The sequence below is a fragment of the Pelophylax lessonae genome (genome assembly GCF_965119305.1).
Source record: "Pelophylax lessonae genome assembly, chromosome: 2".
Lineage (NCBI taxonomy): Eukaryota > Metazoa > Chordata > Amphibia > Anura > Ranidae > Pelophylax > Pelophylax lessonae.
This window is the reverse complement of record NC_138769.1, coordinates 571,204,364-571,227,922: the sequence shown is the minus strand read 5'-3', so window position 1 is coordinate 571,227,922 and position 23,559 is coordinate 571,204,364. Positions and strand designations below refer to the sequence as shown.

Below are 23,559 nucleotides of genomic sequence, written 5' to 3'. Positions count from 1 at the left end.
TATGTAGAACTTCACAAGGTTTTGCACACTTCAGTTTTAGTAAATCTCCCCCTGGGTCTCTGTGCTTTTCTTTCAAGTGCAGGTGCATCATGGCTGATGGGAAGGGCCAGCAGGGTGATATACATAGATTCCTTAAAACAGGAAGCTGTGGTAATGCCTATATGTGATGTTGAGCCATAATTAATAGAATCTAAATCCATTAAAATTAAAGGAATGGGCTAAAGAGGCTGGGGAAGAGGGGCTAGATGATGTGGGACATCTTTCAGCCAGAAAATGAGGCAGGTTCTGACTTGCTGCAGACTCTAATGTACACTATGAGGCTCCATTCACTTATTGGTGTCTCGGATCATGGGCAGAATCGGCACGATTCTGCCTGCGATCTCGAATCATTGCAAATTGCGGGACGCCGCACCGCATTTGGGGTGCCATTGCAAGTCACGAGAATTGCACGGGCGTCCTGCAATTTGCAATGATTCGGGATTGTGGGCAGAATTGCGGCGATTCTGCCTGCGATCCGTGACGCCAATATGTGAACAGAGCCTGAGAAGCTTACGGTGTGCAGTGAAACCAGAGTAAGCAATTTCAGTACAGGAGAGGAGCCTGCAAACACAGCGTTAACACACATTACCAGTAGTAACCATGTAAAATTGCTTATACTTCCACTATTTTATTGCCTTGAGTGCCGGCACACCCTTGAGTGCCTGCTATTACATTTATTACCTGGAAAATTTTCCTTTGTGTGTCCCCCCTGATTCAAAGTTACTTTGTTATTTGTGGGCTTGACTTTCATCCACCTGTCTTTCCCCTTGTCCAATAGGACTGCCTTTAATGACCCCTGAAGTTCTTTTACAGGACAGTTAAGTTTGTGACAATTAGTCAGATCTAAGGCCAGAAGTCAAGAAAAAGTGAGGAGGGAGGGGCCTGAGTATGGCGCCGGCAAGGAGCTGCTGAGGGATCCGGGAGATTCTATGCAGGACATGAGCATAGTAAAAATGAGGGGGGAGTACCTGCCATCCACCCCTGCCTATTAACGATCTCTAAATAATACCCGCTGATTACCTGGCATACCTGGGGCTCCGGAGAGTGTTTGGGTTAAAACCGTATCCCCCTGGAGAGGCTAAACTGGAAAGGTGAGGTGTGGGGAGGGAGGAGACGCCGGGAGGTAACGTGTGCCGGCAAGTGGTGCAGAGTGGCTGGGAGACCAGCGTGTATGGTGACTTAGCTGCCAGGCTTCCTCGATACCCTACGCGGAGACTCAGACAGCTGGTGGCTTCCCCTCAGTGATGGCACCAGGGGCGTGCAGGTCCGAGGAGGAGAGTCAGAGTCGTGGCTGAGTAGAGGGAACCAGTGCTTGCTATAAAGTGGCCGATGGGACAGAGATGCCACCAGAGACCAGAGAAAGCCAGGTATGGGAATTCAGTATAGCCACACAGTGAAAACCTAAAAACCCTTTGGAGTCAATCTTTTACACTTTTTACACTGAGGGCAACCAAGGCAGAGAAGAGGCAAGAACCCCGGATTGGAAGGTGTTTCAATCAACGGAGTGGCGAGTCTTTCCCCTGTCTGATGATATGGTATTTCCCCGTGATTTGGAAGGACTGTGAGTGACTGTTATATGCCACAGATACTGGGAGTGAGAAATCAATAAGGAAATAAACAAGGAAAGGAAGCTCAAGGACCAGATGTGATTTTGAAGGGGGGTGAATAAAAGATTCAAGGAACGCTAAAGGAAAAAAAACGGAAGAGCATTTTGTGTTGGTACATAAAAAAAAAGAACTAACCTGATTAGAGGTAACAAGAATTGCGCAGAATAACACAGAGGAAAGGAAAACAGAGAGGGAAACACAAAACAAGCAAACAAAATAGAAAGGAACATTACAATGAAGGGCGGATCAGCAAAAGAAGGTGGAGGGAAAACCCAAAAAACAAGTGCAAGCCCGGGCACAATTAAAAAATATATGACCCAGGAAGCGAATAAGCAAAATCTGAACATTGAAAAACAAACAGGAACTAAAGCCAAACAGGTTACAGATAACACAAAAAATCTGCAAATTCGAAAATCAATAGGTGTAAGCAATCCCAATCAATCAAAAAAAGAAACACAGATTGAAATAGATACAGATATAGGGAATGCGAAAGAACAAAGAATAAAAGCCCAACTGCCTACTAAGACAGAAATGATAGAGAGGTTTGCAAAATTGGAGTTATCCTTTAAAGACAGATATGGCAACTCTACATGAGAACTGGGTCAAATATTGACAAGAGTGGAAGAAACGGAAGAAAGGTTAGACAATCATGCCCAGGAAATAAAAGTGCTTAAAGAACATATGAGGAGGCTACAAACTGAACAAAGAAACATGTTATATAAGATAGAAGACCAAGAAAATAGAAATAGAAGAAAAAATTTAGGAATCAGAGGTTTGCCAGAGACAAAGAAAGAGGAGAATTTAAAAGAAATAATAGAGAAAGTGTTCAATCCTCTCCTAGTAAGAGCAACAACAGAGACAAAAAAGATCGAAAGAGTACGCAGGACCAGAAAACCCCAAAATATGGCAAGGGAAATCCCAAGAGACGTTATAGTGAGGTTTCACTATTACGAAGAAAGAGCTCAAATATGGGAAAGATTGAGAAGAATACCACCATTAAAATATAAAAGAGCAAATCTTTAAGTGTTTGCAGATCTAGCGCAAGAGACCTTAGCAAGAAAGAGGCTTCTTAAACCATTAGTGGAACAAATGAGGCAGCAGAATATCCAGTATTTCTGGGGATTTCCTGCATGCTTAGGGGGTTGGAGAGATGGAACTACAGCAAAATTAAGATTCCCAGAAGAAACGCAAGATTTTTGTGAAAAACTGAAATTGCCTATTATAGACATCCCAGGTTGGACAGACATAATGGAAAAAAAAAATAGAAGTGGAAGAAAATCAGTGGCAGTTAATTCCTAAGAAGAACCCGACATCTAATAGAAAATAAGAATAAAAAAACGAATCATAGTGAATGATGGTGTAGGGGAGGGGGGGGGGTGGAGATATAGGCAGGCAGAAAGAAACATAGTAGGATTGGATCCTAGGAGACCCAGTGGGCTCTGCACCACAATATTGGGGGTGCACGGCCTAGCTGGTGGGCAAAGACAGAGTCCGACCTCAGGAATAAGAGTCTATAGGTAGGAGGGAGGTGGAGTCAACTGGATGGGCCTGTGTTTTTTTTTTCTGGGGCCAAACCCTGGAGATTAGAATCTTAGGTGGGTTAAGGGAGTGGGGGAGGGAGTGGGAGTGGTGAGGGTGGAAGGGGGAGGGGGGAAGGGGGAGGGAATGGGAGAGGTGAGGGGGGAAGGGAATGGGAGAGGTGAGGGGGAAGGGGGGGGTGGGAGAAGTGAGGGGGGAAGGGAAAAGCCTCTTGGTACTTTAAGTAGGTTGCTGTACAAAAATTCACTCTCTATCACTTCATTCCCTCCCCAACCCTCCAGATATAGGTTTAAAAGACAGATCTCCTCATAGAATAAGAGTAGAGACTGGAGGGTGTGGGGAGGGGAGGATTTTAACTATAGAGGACAGCAATAAACGTTTTAACTTATATGTTCGAGGGATGAATACACCAAAAAAGAGACATAACATTTTAAAGGTTGAGCATCATGCTGCTGAGATAGTTTTCCTGCAAGAGACACACATATTAAATGTGTCAAATGTAAAGTTATATTCAAAGGATCATCCCACATGGTATTGTACAGATTCTACAACAAAAAGAGCAAAAAGGGTGGCCATTGGACTAGCAAGAGGAGTACGGTTTTCCCTGGAGTAAAGGATGACGGACCAGGAGGGGAGATTCCTCTTCCTGAAGGGAAAACTGTACGATAGGGAGCTTATACTGGCAAATTTGTACTGTACAATAAAAATCCAACAGGTTATTTGAAAGAGGTGCTTGGGAAATGAATGGAGTTTAAAAAGGGATATCTGATCATGGCAGGAGACCTAAATTTCTGTATGGATACAGTAATAGATAATACCTCCCATGTACAGTGGATTAGGAATTCTCAGTTGAAGATGATAAAAAATAACTTATATCAATGTCAAATGATAGATATATGGAGAGTACAACATCTGAAAATGCAGGATTATACATATTATTTCACTGTACATGGGACGTACTCAAGGATAGACTATATGGTGATTGATCATAGATTAATAGAATCAGTGATCAGAACAAATATAGAAATAACAACTTGGTCAGACCATGCACCAGTTACAATGAAGATGAGAATACCAGGGGGGCAGAATAAAATGAATACATGGAGAATAAATGAGGAAATATTACTAGATAAGGAGGTGGGAGAAGAAATAGAAAAATAATTAGAACAATATTTTAAATAATTGACACAGAAGAGATAATAAATGCCACGCTTTGGGAAGCACACATAGCATATATCAGGGGTATTTTAATATCTAAAGGAGCTCAAAGAAAAAAGTAAAGAACTGGAAATACTAACAAAAGAGATCTATAAGTTGGAGCAACAGCACAAGAGGAAATTGAACCCAGAGGTCCACCATACACTTGTCATAAAAAGGGATGAACTAAAATATTTACTGGAGCAGGGTATTTGAAAGAAGCCAGATTACCCAAGGTACACAAAGGAAAATTAGCAGCCTTAGAGGTCCCCATAACTGAGGAGGAGATTGCAATAGGTTTAAAATCATCTGCATCAGGAAAGAGTCCGGGCCTGGATGGATTTACGTTCAATTATTACAAAAAGTTTAAAAATCTCTTGATACCAAAATTATGTGTATACATGAATGGGTTAGGGATATGTTATAAGATGAGGAGGGAATCACTACTGGCTTCCATTACAATCATACCAAAGGAAGAGAAAGATGTAACATTATACTGAAGCTAAAGACCGATCTCTCTTTTAAATGCAGATACAAAATGATTTACAAAAGTATAAGCTACAAGGATGAAGGGGCCGATGTCGGAATGGGTACATGGAGACCAAATAGGTTTTATTCCAGGAAGGCAAGGAAAGGATAATGGGGTGAGAACATTACTTCTTTTACAGCAAATGAGTAGGAGAAAGTCCCCAGGATAATACTGTAAATAGATGCTGAAAAAGCATTTGACAGGGTAGACTGAGAATTTATGATGAAGGCATCAGAGGTAATAGGCCCGAGGATGATGTACTGGATTAAAACGCTATATAGACACCCCACAGCAAAAGTAAAAATTAACGGACATTGTCCAAACCGTTTGAAATGTATAATGGAACGAGGCAGGGATGCCCCCTCTCACCGATGTGGTTCGTGTTGTCGCTAGAACCTCTTCTGGCAACTATAAAGAATAACCTGGACGTGGGGGGATAAGGATTGGAGATGTGGAGCATAAGGAAGTGGCGTAGGAGGATGACATCTTGCTCTACATCTCCAATCCTAGGATAACTCTACTGAATTTAATGAAAATATTGAAATATTATGGTGAATTGTCTAATTTAAAAATTAACCCCACAAAATCAGAGATCCTGAATAGAAATGTGAGTAAACAGGAGGAACAGGCCATATAACGAGAGTTTCCCTTTGTATGGAAGAAAATAGTATTAAAAGATCTAGGAATAAAAATAACATCTTTAGGGAAACTATAAAAAGCACATAAAAGGATAAATAATAATTATTAATAATATAAAGGAGTTGGTTAAGGTATATTTGCTATGTCTGTTTTTATTGATATGGTTGTGTATTATATATATATATATATATATATATATATAGTGTTTTTGGAAAACATTAAAGAAATAAAAAAAAAAAAAAGTCAGGCATATAGAAATAAAATGAAACTATATCAGAGAATTGTACAAGACTGTTCCAGCTAATAAATGTAAGAGCACAATTGCAGTGCCTTCTGATTCACAGGACTTGCAATTTTAAATTTTAAGGAGGACAAATAGGTTTGCTTTAAAGTGGGGATTAGAGTGACCTGTGGGTCAATTTTCTCACCTCCTGTGATGATAAGAATACATAAATATACATTATTGCCATTTAAAGCAATTTAAAACAAAGTATCACTTACTACAACCAGCCTGGACACTTTCATCTGACCCATCTTGACAATCTTTATCTCCATCACAGAGCCAGCGGCGAGGGACACACACATTAGTACTGGGGCACTGGTAGGATTCCGGGCTACAAGTTGCAGATTCTAGAATACAAAATAAAGTGTCTATCAGATTCACCAATCTATCCTTCTAAATACAGTGGAAGCAAAATGATAGTGGGTAACTTACGACAGCGGGCGTCCTCATCTGATTTGTCCCCACAGTCATCTGAGCCATCACACACCCAGTGTTTAGAGATACAACGATGATTGTTGCATTCAAATTGCATAGATGTACAGAACTTGTCTGGGAAAATAGAAACAAATGTTAGCTTTGAAGTTTAATGAAGCAACTGTCTGTTTTTTATCATATAAGTGTATAGTATTATGTTTTCCGATTTTTACCCTATTTCTATTCTCTCCACGAAGATGGCATGTTTAGCACAACATTAAAGGACAGTCCTACCTTTACTTCACCCTAGTTATTGTAAGCTGCTCTGGACAGTAAGGTAGGAGGGAATGTTGTAATAGTTAGAGGAGGGAAAATAGCCAGGGCAGGGGTGGAACACTTGAAACACGGCACAGGGAGCAGAAAATCTAAGAACACATCCTGTAATTTGACCTTAATGGACACATGTACTGAAAAAGTATAAAGGCTGCCATTGCTGAACAGTCCTAATAAATGCTAGCAACAAAGCAGTCATGATGTTCCATTGGCTTCAGTACTTTGTGAGCCTGTGACCAGGAAACAGTATGCAGATTAGGAATTTTAACTTCACTTTTCCTGATCTGCATGCCTTGGGGGGCTTGTCAAAGATTCAGTGAGAAAAGCCAGATACAGGTAGACAACTATAATTTTCAGAAGGTCTACAATGGTAGCCTCTGTATTTCTCTCCGCATATATTTCATTCAATTTCATATGTAAAAGTTAATTTAGGAAGCTTCTGTCATTCCTTTAAATGTACGTTTAGAATCTATTGTGTAATGTAAATCTAAGACTCCCCACCCTTCAGTTTATAGTATTCTACTTTCCTGTTAAGACATTCATGATGTATGTAACATAATCAGACACTTACCACAGTGGCTCTCATCCTCCCCATCATCACAGTCATTCTCTTTATCACAAGTCCAGCTCATTGGAATGCAACGCCCATTTGAACAGGCAAAGTAATTTACTGAGCACTTTGGCTTCCGAATACCTGTGTGGCAAAAGTGTCATTTGAAGACTTCATAATCTAAATGTAAAACCTCTTTGTAAAATAAACTACATTAAAACCATTAGAACAGGTGTATTTGTATTTAGGCGTACTTTATATTGACTCTACAGATCAGAGTTAAAGAAACACTGTCATCTCTGATCTGCAGAAACTACATTATACTCACTTCTCCAGCTTACCTTTTTCTCCATCTCTCCCCTCACCTTTCACTCCAACTCTTCATACCCACCTCTCCAGCTCACCTTGCACTCCATTCCTCCATACTCACCCTGCCAAGTCACCTTTTACTCCAACTCTCCATGCTCACCTCCTCAGTTTACCTTTTTCTCCAACTCTCCAGCTCACCTCTCACTCTTCATACCCAGCTCACCAAGTCCCCTTCCATCCAACCTTTCTACAATAGCCTCCTTAGCTCATATTTTTCTCGAACGCTCAAGCATAACTCTCACTCCAGCTCTTCATACTTACCTCTTTAGCCTACCTTTCACTCCACCCCTCCATACTCCTCTCTAATTCCATCTCTCTATACTAACCCCTCCAGCTCACCTATTACTCCATTTCTCCATTCTCATCTCTCCAGGTGCCCACTCACATCCCCAGCTAACCTTTTCTCTAATTCTCCATACTCCCCTCTCCAGCTTACCTCTTTCTCCACCTCCCAATACTCACATCCACAGCTGACCTTTTACTTCAACTCTCTATACCCACCTGTCGTTTTACCTCTCTGTACTAATCTCTTCAGCTCAACTTTTACTCCAACTCTCCATATTCCCCTTTTCAGCTCTCCTTTTTTCCAAATCTCCAAACGTATGTCTTTAGCTCACGTTTTACTCTAACATTCCATACTCACCTCTCCAGCCAAGCTCACCTCTAGCTTCAAATCTTCATACTCACCTCATTGCTCCCTTCTGTTTTGTAGTCCCCACCAAAATTCTCTAGCCCAAGCACTGCATTATTGGAGGAGATCACATGCTGACCAAACCTGAGAACACCGATTATTTTGCATTGGTGGCCACAGAAGAGGAAGCGGGGGAAAGCATTGGCGAGCGGAGTATAAATGGTTTGATAGGCGGGCTTTCCACAGACAGTATCACTAAAACATAGTTAGAGCTGGAAAGCCAACTACGAATAACTATCACTAACTACATTAATATTACTACAATAAAGAATGGCAGCACAAAGTGCAAGCATTACCTGGGCAGTTCATCTCATCTGTGAAGTCACCACAGTCATTGGATCCATCGCAGACCCAGCTGGGGGCATAGCACAAAGAGGTCTTCTCACACTTCTGAAAGGTTGTTCCTTTCACTCCCAGCTTGAAGTAACTACTGCAGTCGGTGATGTCTGGGTACATAGAAATGAGAAGCAATAAAGAGGGTGTAGGCTCAGCTTTATGTGATAACTGATGAGACTAAAAAGAAAGAATAAAATGTATCTAAAAAAAAAAAAAAAAAAAAAAAAAAAAAAAAAAGAGAATGAAGGAAGGCTTTTTTTGTGTATGGCTATATGATTATCATAGCTACACAGTGTGCCTCACCAAATGACATTGAATTTATCAAATGTGTTCAACTCTAATGAAGTATGCTGCTGTTTTATGGCTTAATTCACATACAAAAAGAACATGATTAGGAAACTCCATTTTCCTACAATCACCAGAAATAGGGAGAAGATTACCATCTTCAGCTAAAACATTAAAGAAAAACAATTATGGTTGGGCCTAAGCAAGAATCTGAATATGCAGTGTGAAATTATTTAAACTATGAAGTTTTACTTCTCTTGTCTAACCTGACATTTCATTTGAGGGCCAGGGATCAATAGCTATCACCAATCTAACATCAGCCTCACCACCTTATTTCTGAATCACTGCAATATCTCCAGCAGCCAATCAGAATTCACTCTGCAAGAGTCAGAAAAGTGGATACTGACTTTCTGAGTGGATAACTAAACTTTAGAATAGGAACTCTACTAAAAAAGGATAAATGCATCAACCACAGGAAAAGGTCAAATGTGAATCGGCTAGGAGCACCATAATCATTTCAGCCAGTGACACCAGATACTATCACAGATCCCTGGCGTCTGTCATTCTGAATCACCTTTAAAATAGGGAAAAATTACAATCATAACAGTATTAATGCTGAACTCCAGGCAATGAATATATTTTTTTAATCCATACAGTGTAAGTGCCTACATTGGACTGGTATCAGCCTTTTGCAGCATACCATATAGTCTCAGAAAAGGAGAAGCAACACAAGTAGCCAACAGGTGTTCTGCGGTGCAAGAAGCATGCTGATAGGAGTAGAGAGTACAGTGAAATAGAAGTGCTCATCAGTGTGCTGCTTCACCTTTTACGGTCCAGTTACAGGGTGGGGACCTGTAAGTCAAAGTGACCTATATCATAGAAAGTATTGGGTGAGCAAAACATTACTCAAGAAGTTCAATTCTAAAGGGCAGATAGTGAAAAAATATAAATGATTGGGTGAGAGATTGGGTGTGTTGGCAACACAGTGCCAATACCGAGTGACACAAGTGGATATAAAGCTAAAACTCCTGGTTAAAATTAATATGGAATAAATAGGGAATAAATAGCTGATTCTCCAAAAATTACAAATAATTAATCAGAATTAAAGTGACCAGTGCTGTGAACATCAATAAATTATAAATGGTATCGTGACTGGAATAGTGAATAAAAAGTCCATATAGTGCTCCAGGGATGTTATCCCAGAGGTTCTGAGTGGGTCTTAGGGTAGTCCACTTCGTGGGGTGCAGGTGAGGGATAAAGGGTGCTTCCCTTATGATCTAGTCTGCACTCACCAGAACTCCGTACCCCTGCAGGGGTAAAAGGCGTTGAAAAAACCTGGGATGAAAATGGGGACCTCTCTCCACTAAGGACTTCAGTACAAGGTATTATAGCCACAAAACCTTTTTCCAGGTAGGTACTTAGGACTTCCAAGGGGCATCATATTGTACCAGGAAAAGAAAGGAGGTTTCCTGGACCACATTGACTTGCATATTGCTGCCCCTTTATTGTCCAGTCTGGAAGTAGGGAGGCAAAAGCACCAGAAACCATAATTGAAAGCAAAATCATGATTCAGGCACTGTTGTCATCCAGCAGAGGTGTATTTTTTGGCTGATAAGACAGCTTGTGCATGTTTATTCAACCCTGTAATTAGATGTTTTTTTAGGGAGATATGCTTAAAGAGTAAACTTCACTTGAAGACAAACTTTTAAAATTTTCTGCATGTAACAGGGCAGGTGGTACAAAAGGGTGTGCGTCTTTTCTTTCCGAATACCAAGAAATTAACTGCACAAAAGCCTCAAATAAATTACAAATTGACAAATTGTGTGTTTAAAAATAATTTCAAAATATGGAATTACTATTGAAATAGTCATGTAATTTTGACCATTTACATGGCAGCTGATGCAGCATATAGTATTAACTATTACTCCTGCACATTTAAATAATTGGACCAAATCAAGTCTCCTCTAGAGCATCCAAAACAGTCATACATGCCTGGGATGGTACAAGACCATAATGTAAAAAAAAAAAATCTAATCTAATAGAACATATGCAATGACCACCTACTAACAGTGTACTTACTGCAATTCATCTCATCAGAAGCGTCATCACAGTCAATGAGCTGGTTACAGTGGCTTGTGTTTGCGATACAGGTCCCATCTCGACAACGAAACTCTGTAGGGGCACAGCTGGTTTCTGCAAGATACAGCAGGGTTAACTGACCTCATACTATTCACAAAATAGTAAAAGGACATAAAGTCAGCCACAAGACCACCAGATGTCCATACAGTAAATCTTTGATGTGTACAAAGGAAAAAAGGCCAGTAAGTTTGCTTGAAGACATTTTTCTTTGCACACACCTAGTGGTTTATCTTTGCTATGATTACAGTAAGTTAAAGTACTACACATATTGTCTGCTCCCACAGAGGCAAAAAGGTATACCCATATTCAATAGACTGCATGTCATTTTTTATGATCTGTCTATGTTTGTATGGAGGCTGTAACTGAAGTAGCTCATACGCTATAGTCAGGACATTCCAGGGAGCTGGACATACTCACTGTTGCAAGATCCCTCATCCGAGTTGTCACCGCAGTCATCCAGGCCATTGCACCAGTAAGCAGTGGAGATGCATCGCCCATTCAAACAGTGACGGAAACCTTTCTTACATTGACGATTAGCTATGGGGGCACAGAAAACAATTACTAATTTAGTCATGGGCATCTGTCAATTAGACTTTGTAAAGGGGCAAAGGGAAAAAGGAAGCAATGTATTCCACTCAAAATGTATTTGTTGAAATGACACAATGTACAATTTAAGAACCTAACAATTTGCTTAGAAAATAAAATATCCATGCAAAGTCTGGCACCAAGCCTGTTGAATCATAGATTTAGCCAGTGGAAAGTACATGATTGTCCCAGCTATTGTGAGAAACACTTGGAGTAGAGGATTATCTATAAAAGCAGATTGAGTCAACAGCGCTGTTTGAGGTCCTGAGCACTGTTGACTCATTTTGCTTTTATTACCAAATAAAAACTACATATATTATTGTACAATTATTAGGTCTACCAAAAAGCATAGTGGATATAGGTGATCAGCTGTGGTGGGACAAAGTCATCTAGAGTTCAGGGCAAACATGTCAATTCCACTCAATGCACAAATAAATTATTTCTCATATTATGTACTGAAATAGGGGATTGCACAAGGATACTTCTATAAATAAAAAGGAGTTACATTTAAAGCCCTATATGCTAAGATTCCAATATACTCTAGAGTTGCTCCTCACTTGCCTTTCTTTTCAGTACTTCTTCGTCCCTTGTGAAGTAGAGGTGTATTTTTACTTACAATTAAGGCAGCGTGAGACAAATTGGTTTTATGATATGTTAAAGTTTAAGGCATTGGGGCCTTTTGATGATTACTGTCAAGAGGAAACTAAGAGCTGATATATTCATATGTCGAAAGTTCACTGTGTCAATGGCTGCTAGTAACATCCTGATCGACATAACATGCAATGGCGCAGTATCATTATTATTATTATACAGGATTGATACATTTATTTATATTCATATAGATATGCCCTGATGGGGCAAAGTTCATTTGGCCACTGCATGGCCTGCTACTAGTCAGAATGGGGTTAAACTTACCACAGTAAGAGTGCTTCTCATCTGCCTTGTCCTTACAATGAGCCAGGGTATCACATGTCAAGCTGTAGTTGATGCAGTCACCATTGCCACACTCAAATTCATCATGGGGATTGCAAGTAGAATTGGGGGCTGATTAACAGAAGATGCATAAGAAATAACAATGTTATAGTAGAAGAGGCTGCTTCCAGTACCAGAGAATAGTTAAAGACCCCAAATATCAGCTGTAGTTTTTAAAAAGATGTTTTTCTGAAAATGTACAATCTTGAGGCATTATCACCACTTTGCCAGTAGGTGGTGATGAAAATAAAAGAACCAATACTCTTCATCAACACAGAAGTGGGGTACAACCTTTTCAAATATAAAAACTTTTTTGCCTTTCCTTCTATTTCTCTATTCCTATATTCACTGCAAGAACTTTTATAGAGAATTACCATTGGATGTTTTTTAAACTGCAATACATTAATTGTAACTCAATTCCGATCGATATAACACTGTGAAATTTGATCGACACAAACACAAAAACTAATAAAATAAAAAGACAGAGAGGGGGCATAGACCTAGTGCATTATCCTAAAACCATCACTTTATTAGTAAAAAAGTGGTAAGTATTATACTCACAGGATGACAAATGTCTCCTGGCTCTGAGGAAGAGGCTATTCCTCGAAACACGTTAGCCTATTGGATCTTCACCTTCTCCTACCACGATATGATGCAGTGTGGATTGGATGACGTTAAACTATGTGATGTACTTGATACATTTTAGGATAATGCACTAGGGCAGTGATGGCGAACCTATGGCACGCGTGCCACAGCTGGCACGCAGAGCTCTCTCTGCCGGCACGCAGGAGGAAGACTGACCAACCAGGCATCCATCCATACAAGCTGCACTCCCCATCTAACTACATCTCCCACAAGTCTAGGGCAGGGAGTGACGTGTCCGTGGTGGGCGTGGGGGCAGGGGGTGAGGTGTCCGGGGCGGGCATGAAGAAGAAGAGGAGGCTCCTGCGCAGCTCTGAGGCCAGTAGTGAAGTGCGGCGGGAAAGAGCTGCTGAGCGGTTGGAAGACACAAGCAGACACTGATGCCAGGTGAGCTTTTGTGAACATAATGTGTAATCGTTATGTATAATGTGTCCCTGGTCCCTCCTGAGGGTTAAAGCTGCTTGATGGAAATGTGGAGGTATATGCACTGCCCAAAAAAATGTATAATTAATGAATGCAGTAGATGTGTAAGGTGGAGGGAATCTGATCCAATGTTCTATCTATGCACAGTAATAAAGTGAATGCAAAATATTTAATACCACAATGAAAAGAACGGGTCAAGGTGCTCCCCTCACTCCCTGGTGACTGAAGCCATGCAAATCTGTACCACCTACTCCTTCCCCTTTGTCTGGCCTCCTGTGTGTGCCAAGGATCCTCCAGCTTTTTTGGCCAAGTCTCTAATCACAGACCACACAAGGCTCAAATGTAAAAAACATGTGGTGCATGGTCACAGTCACAGAAAACCAAAGGGGTTAATCTGGATCCTTAGCACATGGCCAGGGTGGCTGTACAGAAAGGTCACTACATGTTTGTTTAATTTTGGCGGTGGACACTGAGCCTTCCCTTAAACTCCTTTCTGTGTGGACTCCTGTGTGGGTACCCTCATATTGGCCATGTGCTAAGAATCCAGATTATAAAGAGAGAATTCCGCGCGAATGGATCTGGTAACTTGATTGGCTGCAGCCTACCCCAAAAATATAGTAAAACTATATCAGGATAATGGGAATTTGATAGGGTAATTGGCGCTGCCAATATTTGTAAAAAAATATATATTATACAGGGGAGTAATGCATCTCACAAATGCAGGGTAAATATAGGTGATGAAAATATGATATCAATGGTATAAGTAATGGTCCTTATATATACCCAATGGTTCTGATGTTATGCCACAATATGTATTCTAACCAACAATTGATAAACTTATAGCACTAGTAAATAATTAATATCTAATATATAATAATCCAATAAATAAGGTGAGACAACATAAAAAAATAAAATGTGAACAGTACCTGAAGGCAATAGATATAATCCAATTGATAAAAGATATGGGAGTCTAAAAGTAAATAATTAAGGTGACTCGTGTAATAAATAATGTAAACACTAGGTGGCAGTGCTGTTAAAAAATGATGAGTGTGGATATCCAAGTAAAACAATTATAAAGTGATAAAACGTGCCAAGTGGTGTATTAATATCAGGAGTAAAATGTCAATACCAGAAATCTCCCAATATAGTGAAATAATGGGTATCCAGGTGAAAATCAATATATAAAAAATGGTACTAAAAAATTAAATATTGTGCCAAGTGAAATAAAAGTGTTTGGGATCTCTAAAAACACTTATAGGGATAAATATAATTGATATCTGGTGAATAAAATAAAGATACACAAAGAATTAAATAGTCCGTAATAAAAGTGAAGAAAGTCCACAAATTTGATCAATTATAATGATCTTCCAAAAGTGTGCAGCAATATTGTGATATAAAGTGCCAGAAGAAATTTCATGGATGGAGGGGGTGCTTCCCAGTGATGGATCAGGATGTGGGTGCCGGGTGAGGGAATTCCGTGCTCCCCTTCCTATGTAGCCCGCACTCACCAGAGAGCGGCACCCCTACAGGGGTAACCAGTGTTGGATTAATGGGGTGTTCCCCGGTAAACCGCGGTGAGCCTCTCCACTCCTCCTGGGATCAATTGCACTTCCTCCCTCCAGTAGTTAGGTATTTAGGCAAGCGATGTGTAATATGGGATCATAAGCAGCGCTCCAGAGTATTAAGAATGATGTCCGAGATTATATGGATAGAAAACGCTAATATAGTGATGTACTGTAAAATGTATCCATTTATTAAACAATTTGCATAAAGTACTCACATTTAAAACAAAGATACAGCATCCGTAAGCAAGTAGGGACCGCGAACCCCTCGTGTAGCGGTATTTCCGGACGCCGTGCGTCTCAGCAACCGGATGTGCGTCTCAAAGGGCGGAACTGACGTGCCTATGCTCCACGCGTTTCGTCATCAAGCTGACGTCATCAGGAGCAGCGTGAGGCTACGCGAGTCCCGCTTGTATAAATCCTAGTAGGTTGCCCGGCAACCGGAACAGGCGCCCAATCGGGATATTCATGCTAGCGCGTCATCGGTTGTTGGGCAGAACTTACTAATATAACTCTAAAGGAAGTGTTAAACTCCGCCCGAGTGGTTTGTGTGACCAATGAATTTTATTCGGGAGCCAGACTCAGCAGTTGCTAGGGTAATGTTTTAAAGGTGAATTGGTTTATTCTGTGACCACGGATAGTAAAACTGAGTTAAATTAATAGCAAAGGGATCTGAAGAAACGCCCAAACTAGTTGGTGTGTAATTTGAAGATTAAATATCCTCAGATGTAAGAATATAATTAAATTAGCGGCAGATATAATTAGATAATTAAATATAATTAGGTATAAAAATATATTTAAATTAGCGACATAGAATATAATCATGTGGGTAAAAAATACTTTGAAATGGTTTAAAAACATATGCACTCTAAATGAAGGTAAAGAAAAATTATTATTAAAAGAGTATATATTATTAAAAAACTATTAAAAATTTATAATATTCAGGAAATCTGGCGGAACAGCCCGAGACAGTATTATAATTATGGAATGATTCCAGTAAGAACTACATCGTGTTTGTGGAACTGATACATATATTAAGTTATTGTAAAAAAAGATATATGTTATCTGAAGTAAAATTTCATGTTAAAATAATTATGGGAATACCGGGATGTATATATATATATATTGTGTTACATCTATTCTCTTCTATATTCTAATTGGTGGAAATGAAAGGCATTAATTTCCTGTGGACAGGCAACCCACTGGGTGATACATACATATACAGGATGTGTATATTATTTAACAAACCTCTACATACCTATGATAAAGGTATATGTAAAAACATATATACCAATAAACATCATATATGTTGTCATATATGTAACATTATAGATCCATATGGTATACTATAAGGACCAAGAAATAAATTATAATTTATAAATAAAAACTAAATACATAGATTGGAAGGGTGTATCTAGATCAAAATAATCACTCATGGTATATATAAATATCTGGATCAAATAATCAGCCATAGCGTGTCTAGATATGTCTATAGACGAAGGGAAGGTCATGTAAGTTAGTGATAGTCGTATTAGTAGATGTTCTAGTTAAAGGAGAATATATGGGTAAGTATCCATAATTATATGCAGAAGAAACCATATAGGGAAATAAATTAGCGTATTAAGACATGATATGTTACTCCAATGGGAACTTGATAACAGATTTGTTGATAGTTGTCAGTAATGTAAAATTATTATTTAAAAGATTAAAAATTAATTAAAAGTCAGAAAAAAAACAATTCAAGTCTATATCAAGATTAAGTCCTCCAGGTTGTAGGGATTCTAACAAATATATCCACTTTGTTTCGTTTTGTGAAAGCTGTATGACGAAACGCGTAGAGCGTAGGCACGTCAGTTCCGCCCTTTGAGACGCACATCCGGTTGCTGAGACGCACGGCGTCCGGAAATACCGCTACACGAGGGGTTCGCGGTCCCTACTTGCTTACGGATGCTGTATCTTTGTTTTAAATGTGAGTACTTTATGCAAATTGTTTAATAAATGGATACATTTTACGGTACATCACTATATTAGCGTTTTCTATCCATATAATCTCGGACATCATTCTTAATACTCTGGAGCGCTGCTTATGATCCCATATTACACATCGCTTGCCTAAATACCTAACTACTGGAGGGAGGAAGTGCAATTGATCCCAGGAGGAGTGGAGAGGCTCACCGCGGTTTACCAGGGAACACCCCATTAATCCAACGCTGGTTACCCCTGTAGGGGTGCCGCTCTCTGGTGAGTGCGGGCTACATAGGAAGGGGAGCACGGAATTCCCTCACCCGGCACCCACATCCTGATCCATCACTGGGAAGCACCCCCTCCATCCATGAAATTTCTTCTGGCACTTTAGATCACAATATTGCTGCACACTTTTGGAAGATCATTATATTAATCAAATTTGTGGACTTTCTTCACTTTTATTACGGACTATTTAATTCTTTGTGTATCTTTATTTTATTCACCAGATATCAATTATATTTATCCCTATAAGTGTTTTTAGAGATCCCAAACACTTTTATTTCACTTGGCACAATATTTAATTTTTTAGTACCATTTTTTATATATTGATTTTCACCTGGATACCCATTATTTCACTATATTGGGAGATTTCTGGTATTGACATTTTACTCCTGATATTAATACACCACTTGGCACGTTTTATCACTTTATAATTGTTTTACTTGGATATCCACACTCATCATTTTTTAACAGCACTGCCACCTAGTGTTTACATTATTTATTACACGAGTCACCTTAATTATTTACTTTTAGACTCACATATCTTTTATCAATTGGATTATATCTATTGCCTTCAGGTACTGTTCACATTTTATTTATTTATGTTGTCTCACCTTATTTATTGGATTATTATATATTAGATATTAATTATTTACTAGTGCTATAAGTTTATCAATTGTTGGTTAGAATACATATTGTGGCATAACATCAGAACCATTGGGTATATATAAGGACCATTACTTATACCATTGATATCATATTTTCATCACCTATATTTACCCTGCATTTGTGAGATACATTACTCCCCTGTATATATATATTTTTTTACAAATATTGGCAGCGCCAATTACCCTATCAAATTCCCAAGAATCCAGATTAACCCCTTTGGTTTTCTGTGACTGTGACCATGCACTACATTTTTTTACATTTGGGGGTGGACACAGCCTTGTGTGGTCTGTGATTACTTGGTCAAAAAGCTGTGGCTTTTGTTTTATTAAAAAAATAAAATGACAATGCTTTTGCACATTATGATGGAATTAATGTACACTTCCATTTTTACGGAATGTCATGAACCTTGAGATTTTTAATGTGGATACTTCTAGTACCAATATGCAAATACCATCATCTCCACCTCTAACCCCTCCTAATATCTTTTAATGTATGCAGAGAGCAAAGGTGTCTTTCACATGCATACTAGCATTACAAAACAAAAAATGTACATGTTTTTTTTTCTAACTAAAAACCTCGATATTCAGGTTTAATTGAAGTGTTGGCACTTTGAAATAAAAAAGTTGGTTTTCCGTTGCAGTTTGGGCACTCGGGCTCAAAAAGGTTCACCATCACTGCACTAGGGTCTGTGTGACCTCTCTGTCTTTTTAAGGTTCCAATTATGAAATTTGATGACTGACCTCTTTATTCTGGAGGGGATGACACAAGGGGAGGCCCCTCTATTCTGAATCTTATGCATTTGCTGAGTTGAGTCCCTACCAACAATTGTATTCCCTATGATTCTGTAACCCAAAATACCTTTGCATGTAAAGTCATCCTGTAGAATCCTATCTCCTCTGCAGGAGCAGTTCACTCTTCCATCAGCAGTGATAAGACACAGGTCTTGACAAATGTTGTTGTGGCTACATGGAGATAACTCGCCTATTAAAGGGTAATAATAAAACATGTTAGCATATCAGGGCAATTTGATTAATATCTAATAGTTTTTTGTTTTGTTTTTTCATGGGTCTTTACAGTGTATTTTTTTCATCTTTAAATGCTGGCCAAGCTGTGCAGCAAGACTGATTGCTACTGTTTTTGGAACAAACCATAGAACACAGCCAGGGGTGCTTAAAATTAGTGATCGACCGATATCGGTTTTTCGTTGCCGATACCGATATTTTGGCAAATGCATATCAGTATCGGCCGATATTGGTCTTTTTTTTTACATTTAAAAAAATGTTTTTTTTTTTTTTTTTTGATAGATACTTTTGTGGAGGGATCTGGGGGTCTAAAAGACACCAAACGCAAAGTTTGGCTCATTTGAATGCTGTCATTTTTTTTAATCTGGCGCCAGACAGTGCCCGGAAGTGATGTCACTCATGACATCACTTCCGGGTTTTTTCATGGAGACCCAATCAGAGCCGAATGCAGCTTTGATCGGGTCTTCAGCGGCCGGAGACCCGGGCGAGCGGCGACTTCCCCTTTCGTTCCTTGTAATGACAGCCGAGCGGCTTCTCAGCCGCATCGGTTGTCATTACAAGACAGCCGACCCTCTGCTATGGACGCCGGTACCGGGGTGATGCCTCTAGCTGCAGGCATCACCCCGGTACATGCACTTTCCCGAAATATCAGCAATATCGGAAACCTCCGGGCCCGATTCCGATATATTGGGGAAAGTGCATATCGACCCCTGATATATCGGCTTTGCCAATAATCAGTCGATCCCTACTTAAAATGGTCAAAAGCTTTTAAACATGTGGCTAAATCTTTTATTTTGTCCTACTGCTGTAACTACTTAAAAACAGTTAGCTGGAGTTAGGGTTTAATATGATTGTTGCTCACCTAATGTCTCTTCTCCCAGAATCCAGAAGTTCATTTAAATAACAAATGTCTGTATCTTTTACATTTGGCCATATACCTATTAACCCACTGTAGTGATAAACAGGTAGCCGCTTAACCGAGGTTCTGTTTCTACTTCTTCTAAAGCAACAATGCCAGAATTTCTGGAATTTAAATTTAAAAAAGTACATATACTTCCATACTGCAGGGCGTGACATCCAGAAAGATCTCAGGGAATGTAGAGTATCCAGAATCTCAGGGGATTTGGGATACTCAGCATTTCCTGGTGCCTAGGTACCAAATTGGCAGAAGCCATGAATAATGAAAATATATTTACTTTTTTTTATTTTACAGGGTTTCCTTTTAAATTATAAAGCAATTATTATTTATACAAGAGGGATCAAATATGGATTGAACACCTTGCTTTTTTATTATGAAATCTGCAAGGAATAGGAAATAAAATATTCTACTCACAGCTGTTAGTATCATTTGCCACGGCAATTATTCCCATTGGTTGCTGAGGAATATCGCCTCTAAGAAGTTTTAGGTCTGAGCCATCATATTTGTTTGCCCGCTGAACTGCCCGGCGCACCCAGTCTGTCCAAAAGATATAGTCTCCATATACCGCTAGGCCGAAGGGGTGAACTGGATCAGACTTTAAAATCCACTAAAAAAAATCAACACAATGCCATATGAGCTTGACCTTATCCCACATTACATACAGCAATAAACAGGCAATGTAGGGAAAAGAAGATAAAGAAATAAATGGCTACAGAAGAAGAAAGAAAAAGACAAAAAATAAAGTAATTCTAAAGCCAAACTTTGGGTCTTTACTAAATTTTTTTCGACATGACCATGGTCACTGGGACAAAGAGAGATGGTGATTGTTCGTAATGGGCACATGGACAACAGTAAAGATTAGAAAGGGGCTCTAACCCTTAACCACACTACACAAGACTTATAAAAATGTCTGGCTTTAGAAACACTTTAAATACCGGTATTTATTATTCATCTGCTAGTAAACATCCTAATTACCATCCATTTCAAATATTTAATCGGTAACACATTAATTAATGCATACAAACATAGCTATAGATAGCTACTGTATGTTAAAAAGAGACATATCCATCAACTTTATAAAAATAAATAAAAACTATATCAACGTACTTAAAAATATAATACCCATCTCTATTTCATGCTTTTAAAAAGCAGCCAACCCTTTTATGGAATAATCAGCTGAATCTGCCAGACACAGTTCTTGTATTATTGCACACATTCACAGTTTATTGTACAATAAAGAGGCTTTCTGTATGCAGAGGTTAAACTTATTTTCTTTCAGTCACACGCACCCTCACGGCAGGAGTGGTTTTAGGTATCCTACCTATTGAGGGCGGAAGTGCCGTGTCTCATAGCAGCCCTTGTACATGGTCGTGGCGTCTTCACGCACAACGCTCCTGGGAGAGGTATTTAGGAGCATAGGAAAATCCAAAATGTGAGACCGCACTCAGGATGTTGTTTTGTTGAAATCAAAAATGTTTTCTTTATTCCTCAAATAAAATGGACAGACAGTGTACAGGCAGACGTGTCAGGTTGACGCGTTTCACGTGTGGTTATGAGTAAGCGACTAGCAATGTCGTGAAACGCATCAACCTGACACGTCTGCCTGTACATTGTCTGTCCATTTTATTTGAGGAATAAAGAAAAAATGTTTTGATTTCAACAAAACAACATCCTGAGTGCGGTCTCACATTTTGGATTTTCCTATGCTTCTGGATGACGGATCTGACCTGCACCAGGTCTGAAACATACACCTGAGCGGCTTTATCCTTCTATCTCCCAGAGGTATTTAGGAGGCAGCCTTGACGGCTAACATCCAGTGTCGGTGAGTGCATCGCCAGACCCGGATGTTTTGCTGTGAGACAATTTACCAAGTTCAAGATATTTAACATTTAATCTTGAAACCGGAGGACCTTTGGGAATCTATTTTTTAAGGATTTCTTTGTAAAGCTTCAGCCTTTCCTCCTCCCTCTCCCTAGCTGTGCCCAGTTTGGAGTCTTTATACATGTACTTAACCTGGCAACTGGGTTCAGGGTATACTTTGGGTCAGAAGATCTCCTTGTGCTTCCTAGGAAAACCATTTGGATGCTTCTCTATCCCCCATATCTAAATTACTATTACTATAGTTATTTATTTTATAGTATATATATATATATATATCTATATATATATATATATATATATATATATATATATATATAATATATATATATACACACACTCACATATATTATATAGATATATATATATATATACACACACACACACATTATATATATATACACACACACATTATATATATATATATATATATATATATATATATATATATATATATATATATATATATATATATATATATATATATATATATATATATATATATATATACACACATACACATATACACAGATAGACAATTAAACTACTCAATCACTCCTCCTGCAGTTGACCAATTTATTCTCTGATGCACACCTTGATCTGACAACAACCAATTTAATATATTATATACATATTTAAATTCTTACTTGCATTACCTTGGGTAGCACCCTTTTGTTATTCCTAGTATTTTTGACTGTTTATTGGATTGAATAACCTATGTTAATTGAAATTACATTGATGTGATAATATCTTTTGTAGTTTATTATATTCATTGCTGTGATAATACATATTATATTGAATCATTTTTCAGACGTACATATAAAATGTATTCAGTGTTGTTATTATTTATTCCTTATATGTATGCTTTCTATTTTAGTAATAATAAGTAGCTTAAAATCTATCCCCTGAGGAAACCTTTTTGGTGAAACATGTCAGGATTGCTACTCCATGACATTACTGCAAATATATGTATATACATTTTTTTCAAATATGTACACAGCTACTAACTGATTTTAATTATGATGCATGTCTGTCTATCCTTATTTTTTTGCTGAACTCTTAATCACTGAAAAAAAAAAATTGTATATTTTAAACAATGTTTTGATGTCCAAATTACTGGCACCTAAAACATCCCCTAATTTTTTCTTCCCCCTTTGGGGGTTGATCTTTCTTGTCCACTATTATTGGGATGTGGTGCCTTTGGGTCCCTCTCCAGGCAACTTTCTTTCTTGTCATCTTTGTGGTGCCATTAAATAAAAAAAATAAAAAAAAGTTTTTAACTGAATTTTCTATATGGCTCATTGACTGCATATACAGTAGTTATACAAGGTATCACCTGCCCTTTATTTGTGATTTTTTTTTTCTATTCTGCATATACTCTTTTACTAACCACCCAAGTATCTTTTCCACAATTGAAGTTAAACTTACAAATGAGGCCTTTTCTTGTTTAGTGCTGCTGATTACTGCACGTGCAGGTTGCTCTACTTTATGTTATAGCAAGTACAAGATATTACAGTAACTACTATACTAAAAAAAACTCCCCATCCCTACCAAATTCATGAAATTTTCTTTGCATCATTTTAAAGTGGTTGTATCCTTAAAAAAAAATACCCGTCACTTTAAGGCATAATATAAAGCACATTGTTTCTGTAGTGTCATTTGTCCCATTCTATGTTGTACAATACCTGGTTGA

General features: G+C 38.6%; 1 protein-coding gene across 2 annotated transcripts in view; it reads right to left on the bottom strand.

Annotated features, from left to right (window-relative positions):
* Positions 1–23,559, bottom strand: part of LRP1 (LDL receptor related protein 1) — a 555,292-nt gene that overhangs the window by 118,147 nt on the left and 413,586 nt on the right. For both annotated transcript variants that reach the window (XM_082246010.1, XM_082246011.1), the window contains exons 44-52: positions 20,403–20,595; positions 18,906–19,028; positions 12,451–12,579; positions 11,368–11,487; positions 10,891–11,004; positions 8,487–8,636; positions 7,152–7,274; positions 6,266–6,382; positions 6,052–6,180 (exon numbers count right to left, since the gene is read on the bottom strand). In XM_082246010.1, the coding sequence (XP_082102136.1) occupies positions 6,052–6,180; positions 6,266–6,382; positions 7,152–7,274; positions 8,487–8,636; positions 10,891–11,004; positions 11,368–11,487; positions 12,451–12,579; positions 18,906–19,028; positions 20,403–20,595 (1,198 nt within the window). The remainder of the gene's footprint in view (positions 1–6,051; positions 6,181–6,265; positions 6,383–7,151; positions 7,275–8,486; positions 8,637–10,890; positions 11,005–11,367; positions 11,488–12,450; positions 12,580–18,905; positions 19,029–20,402; positions 20,596–23,559) is intronic.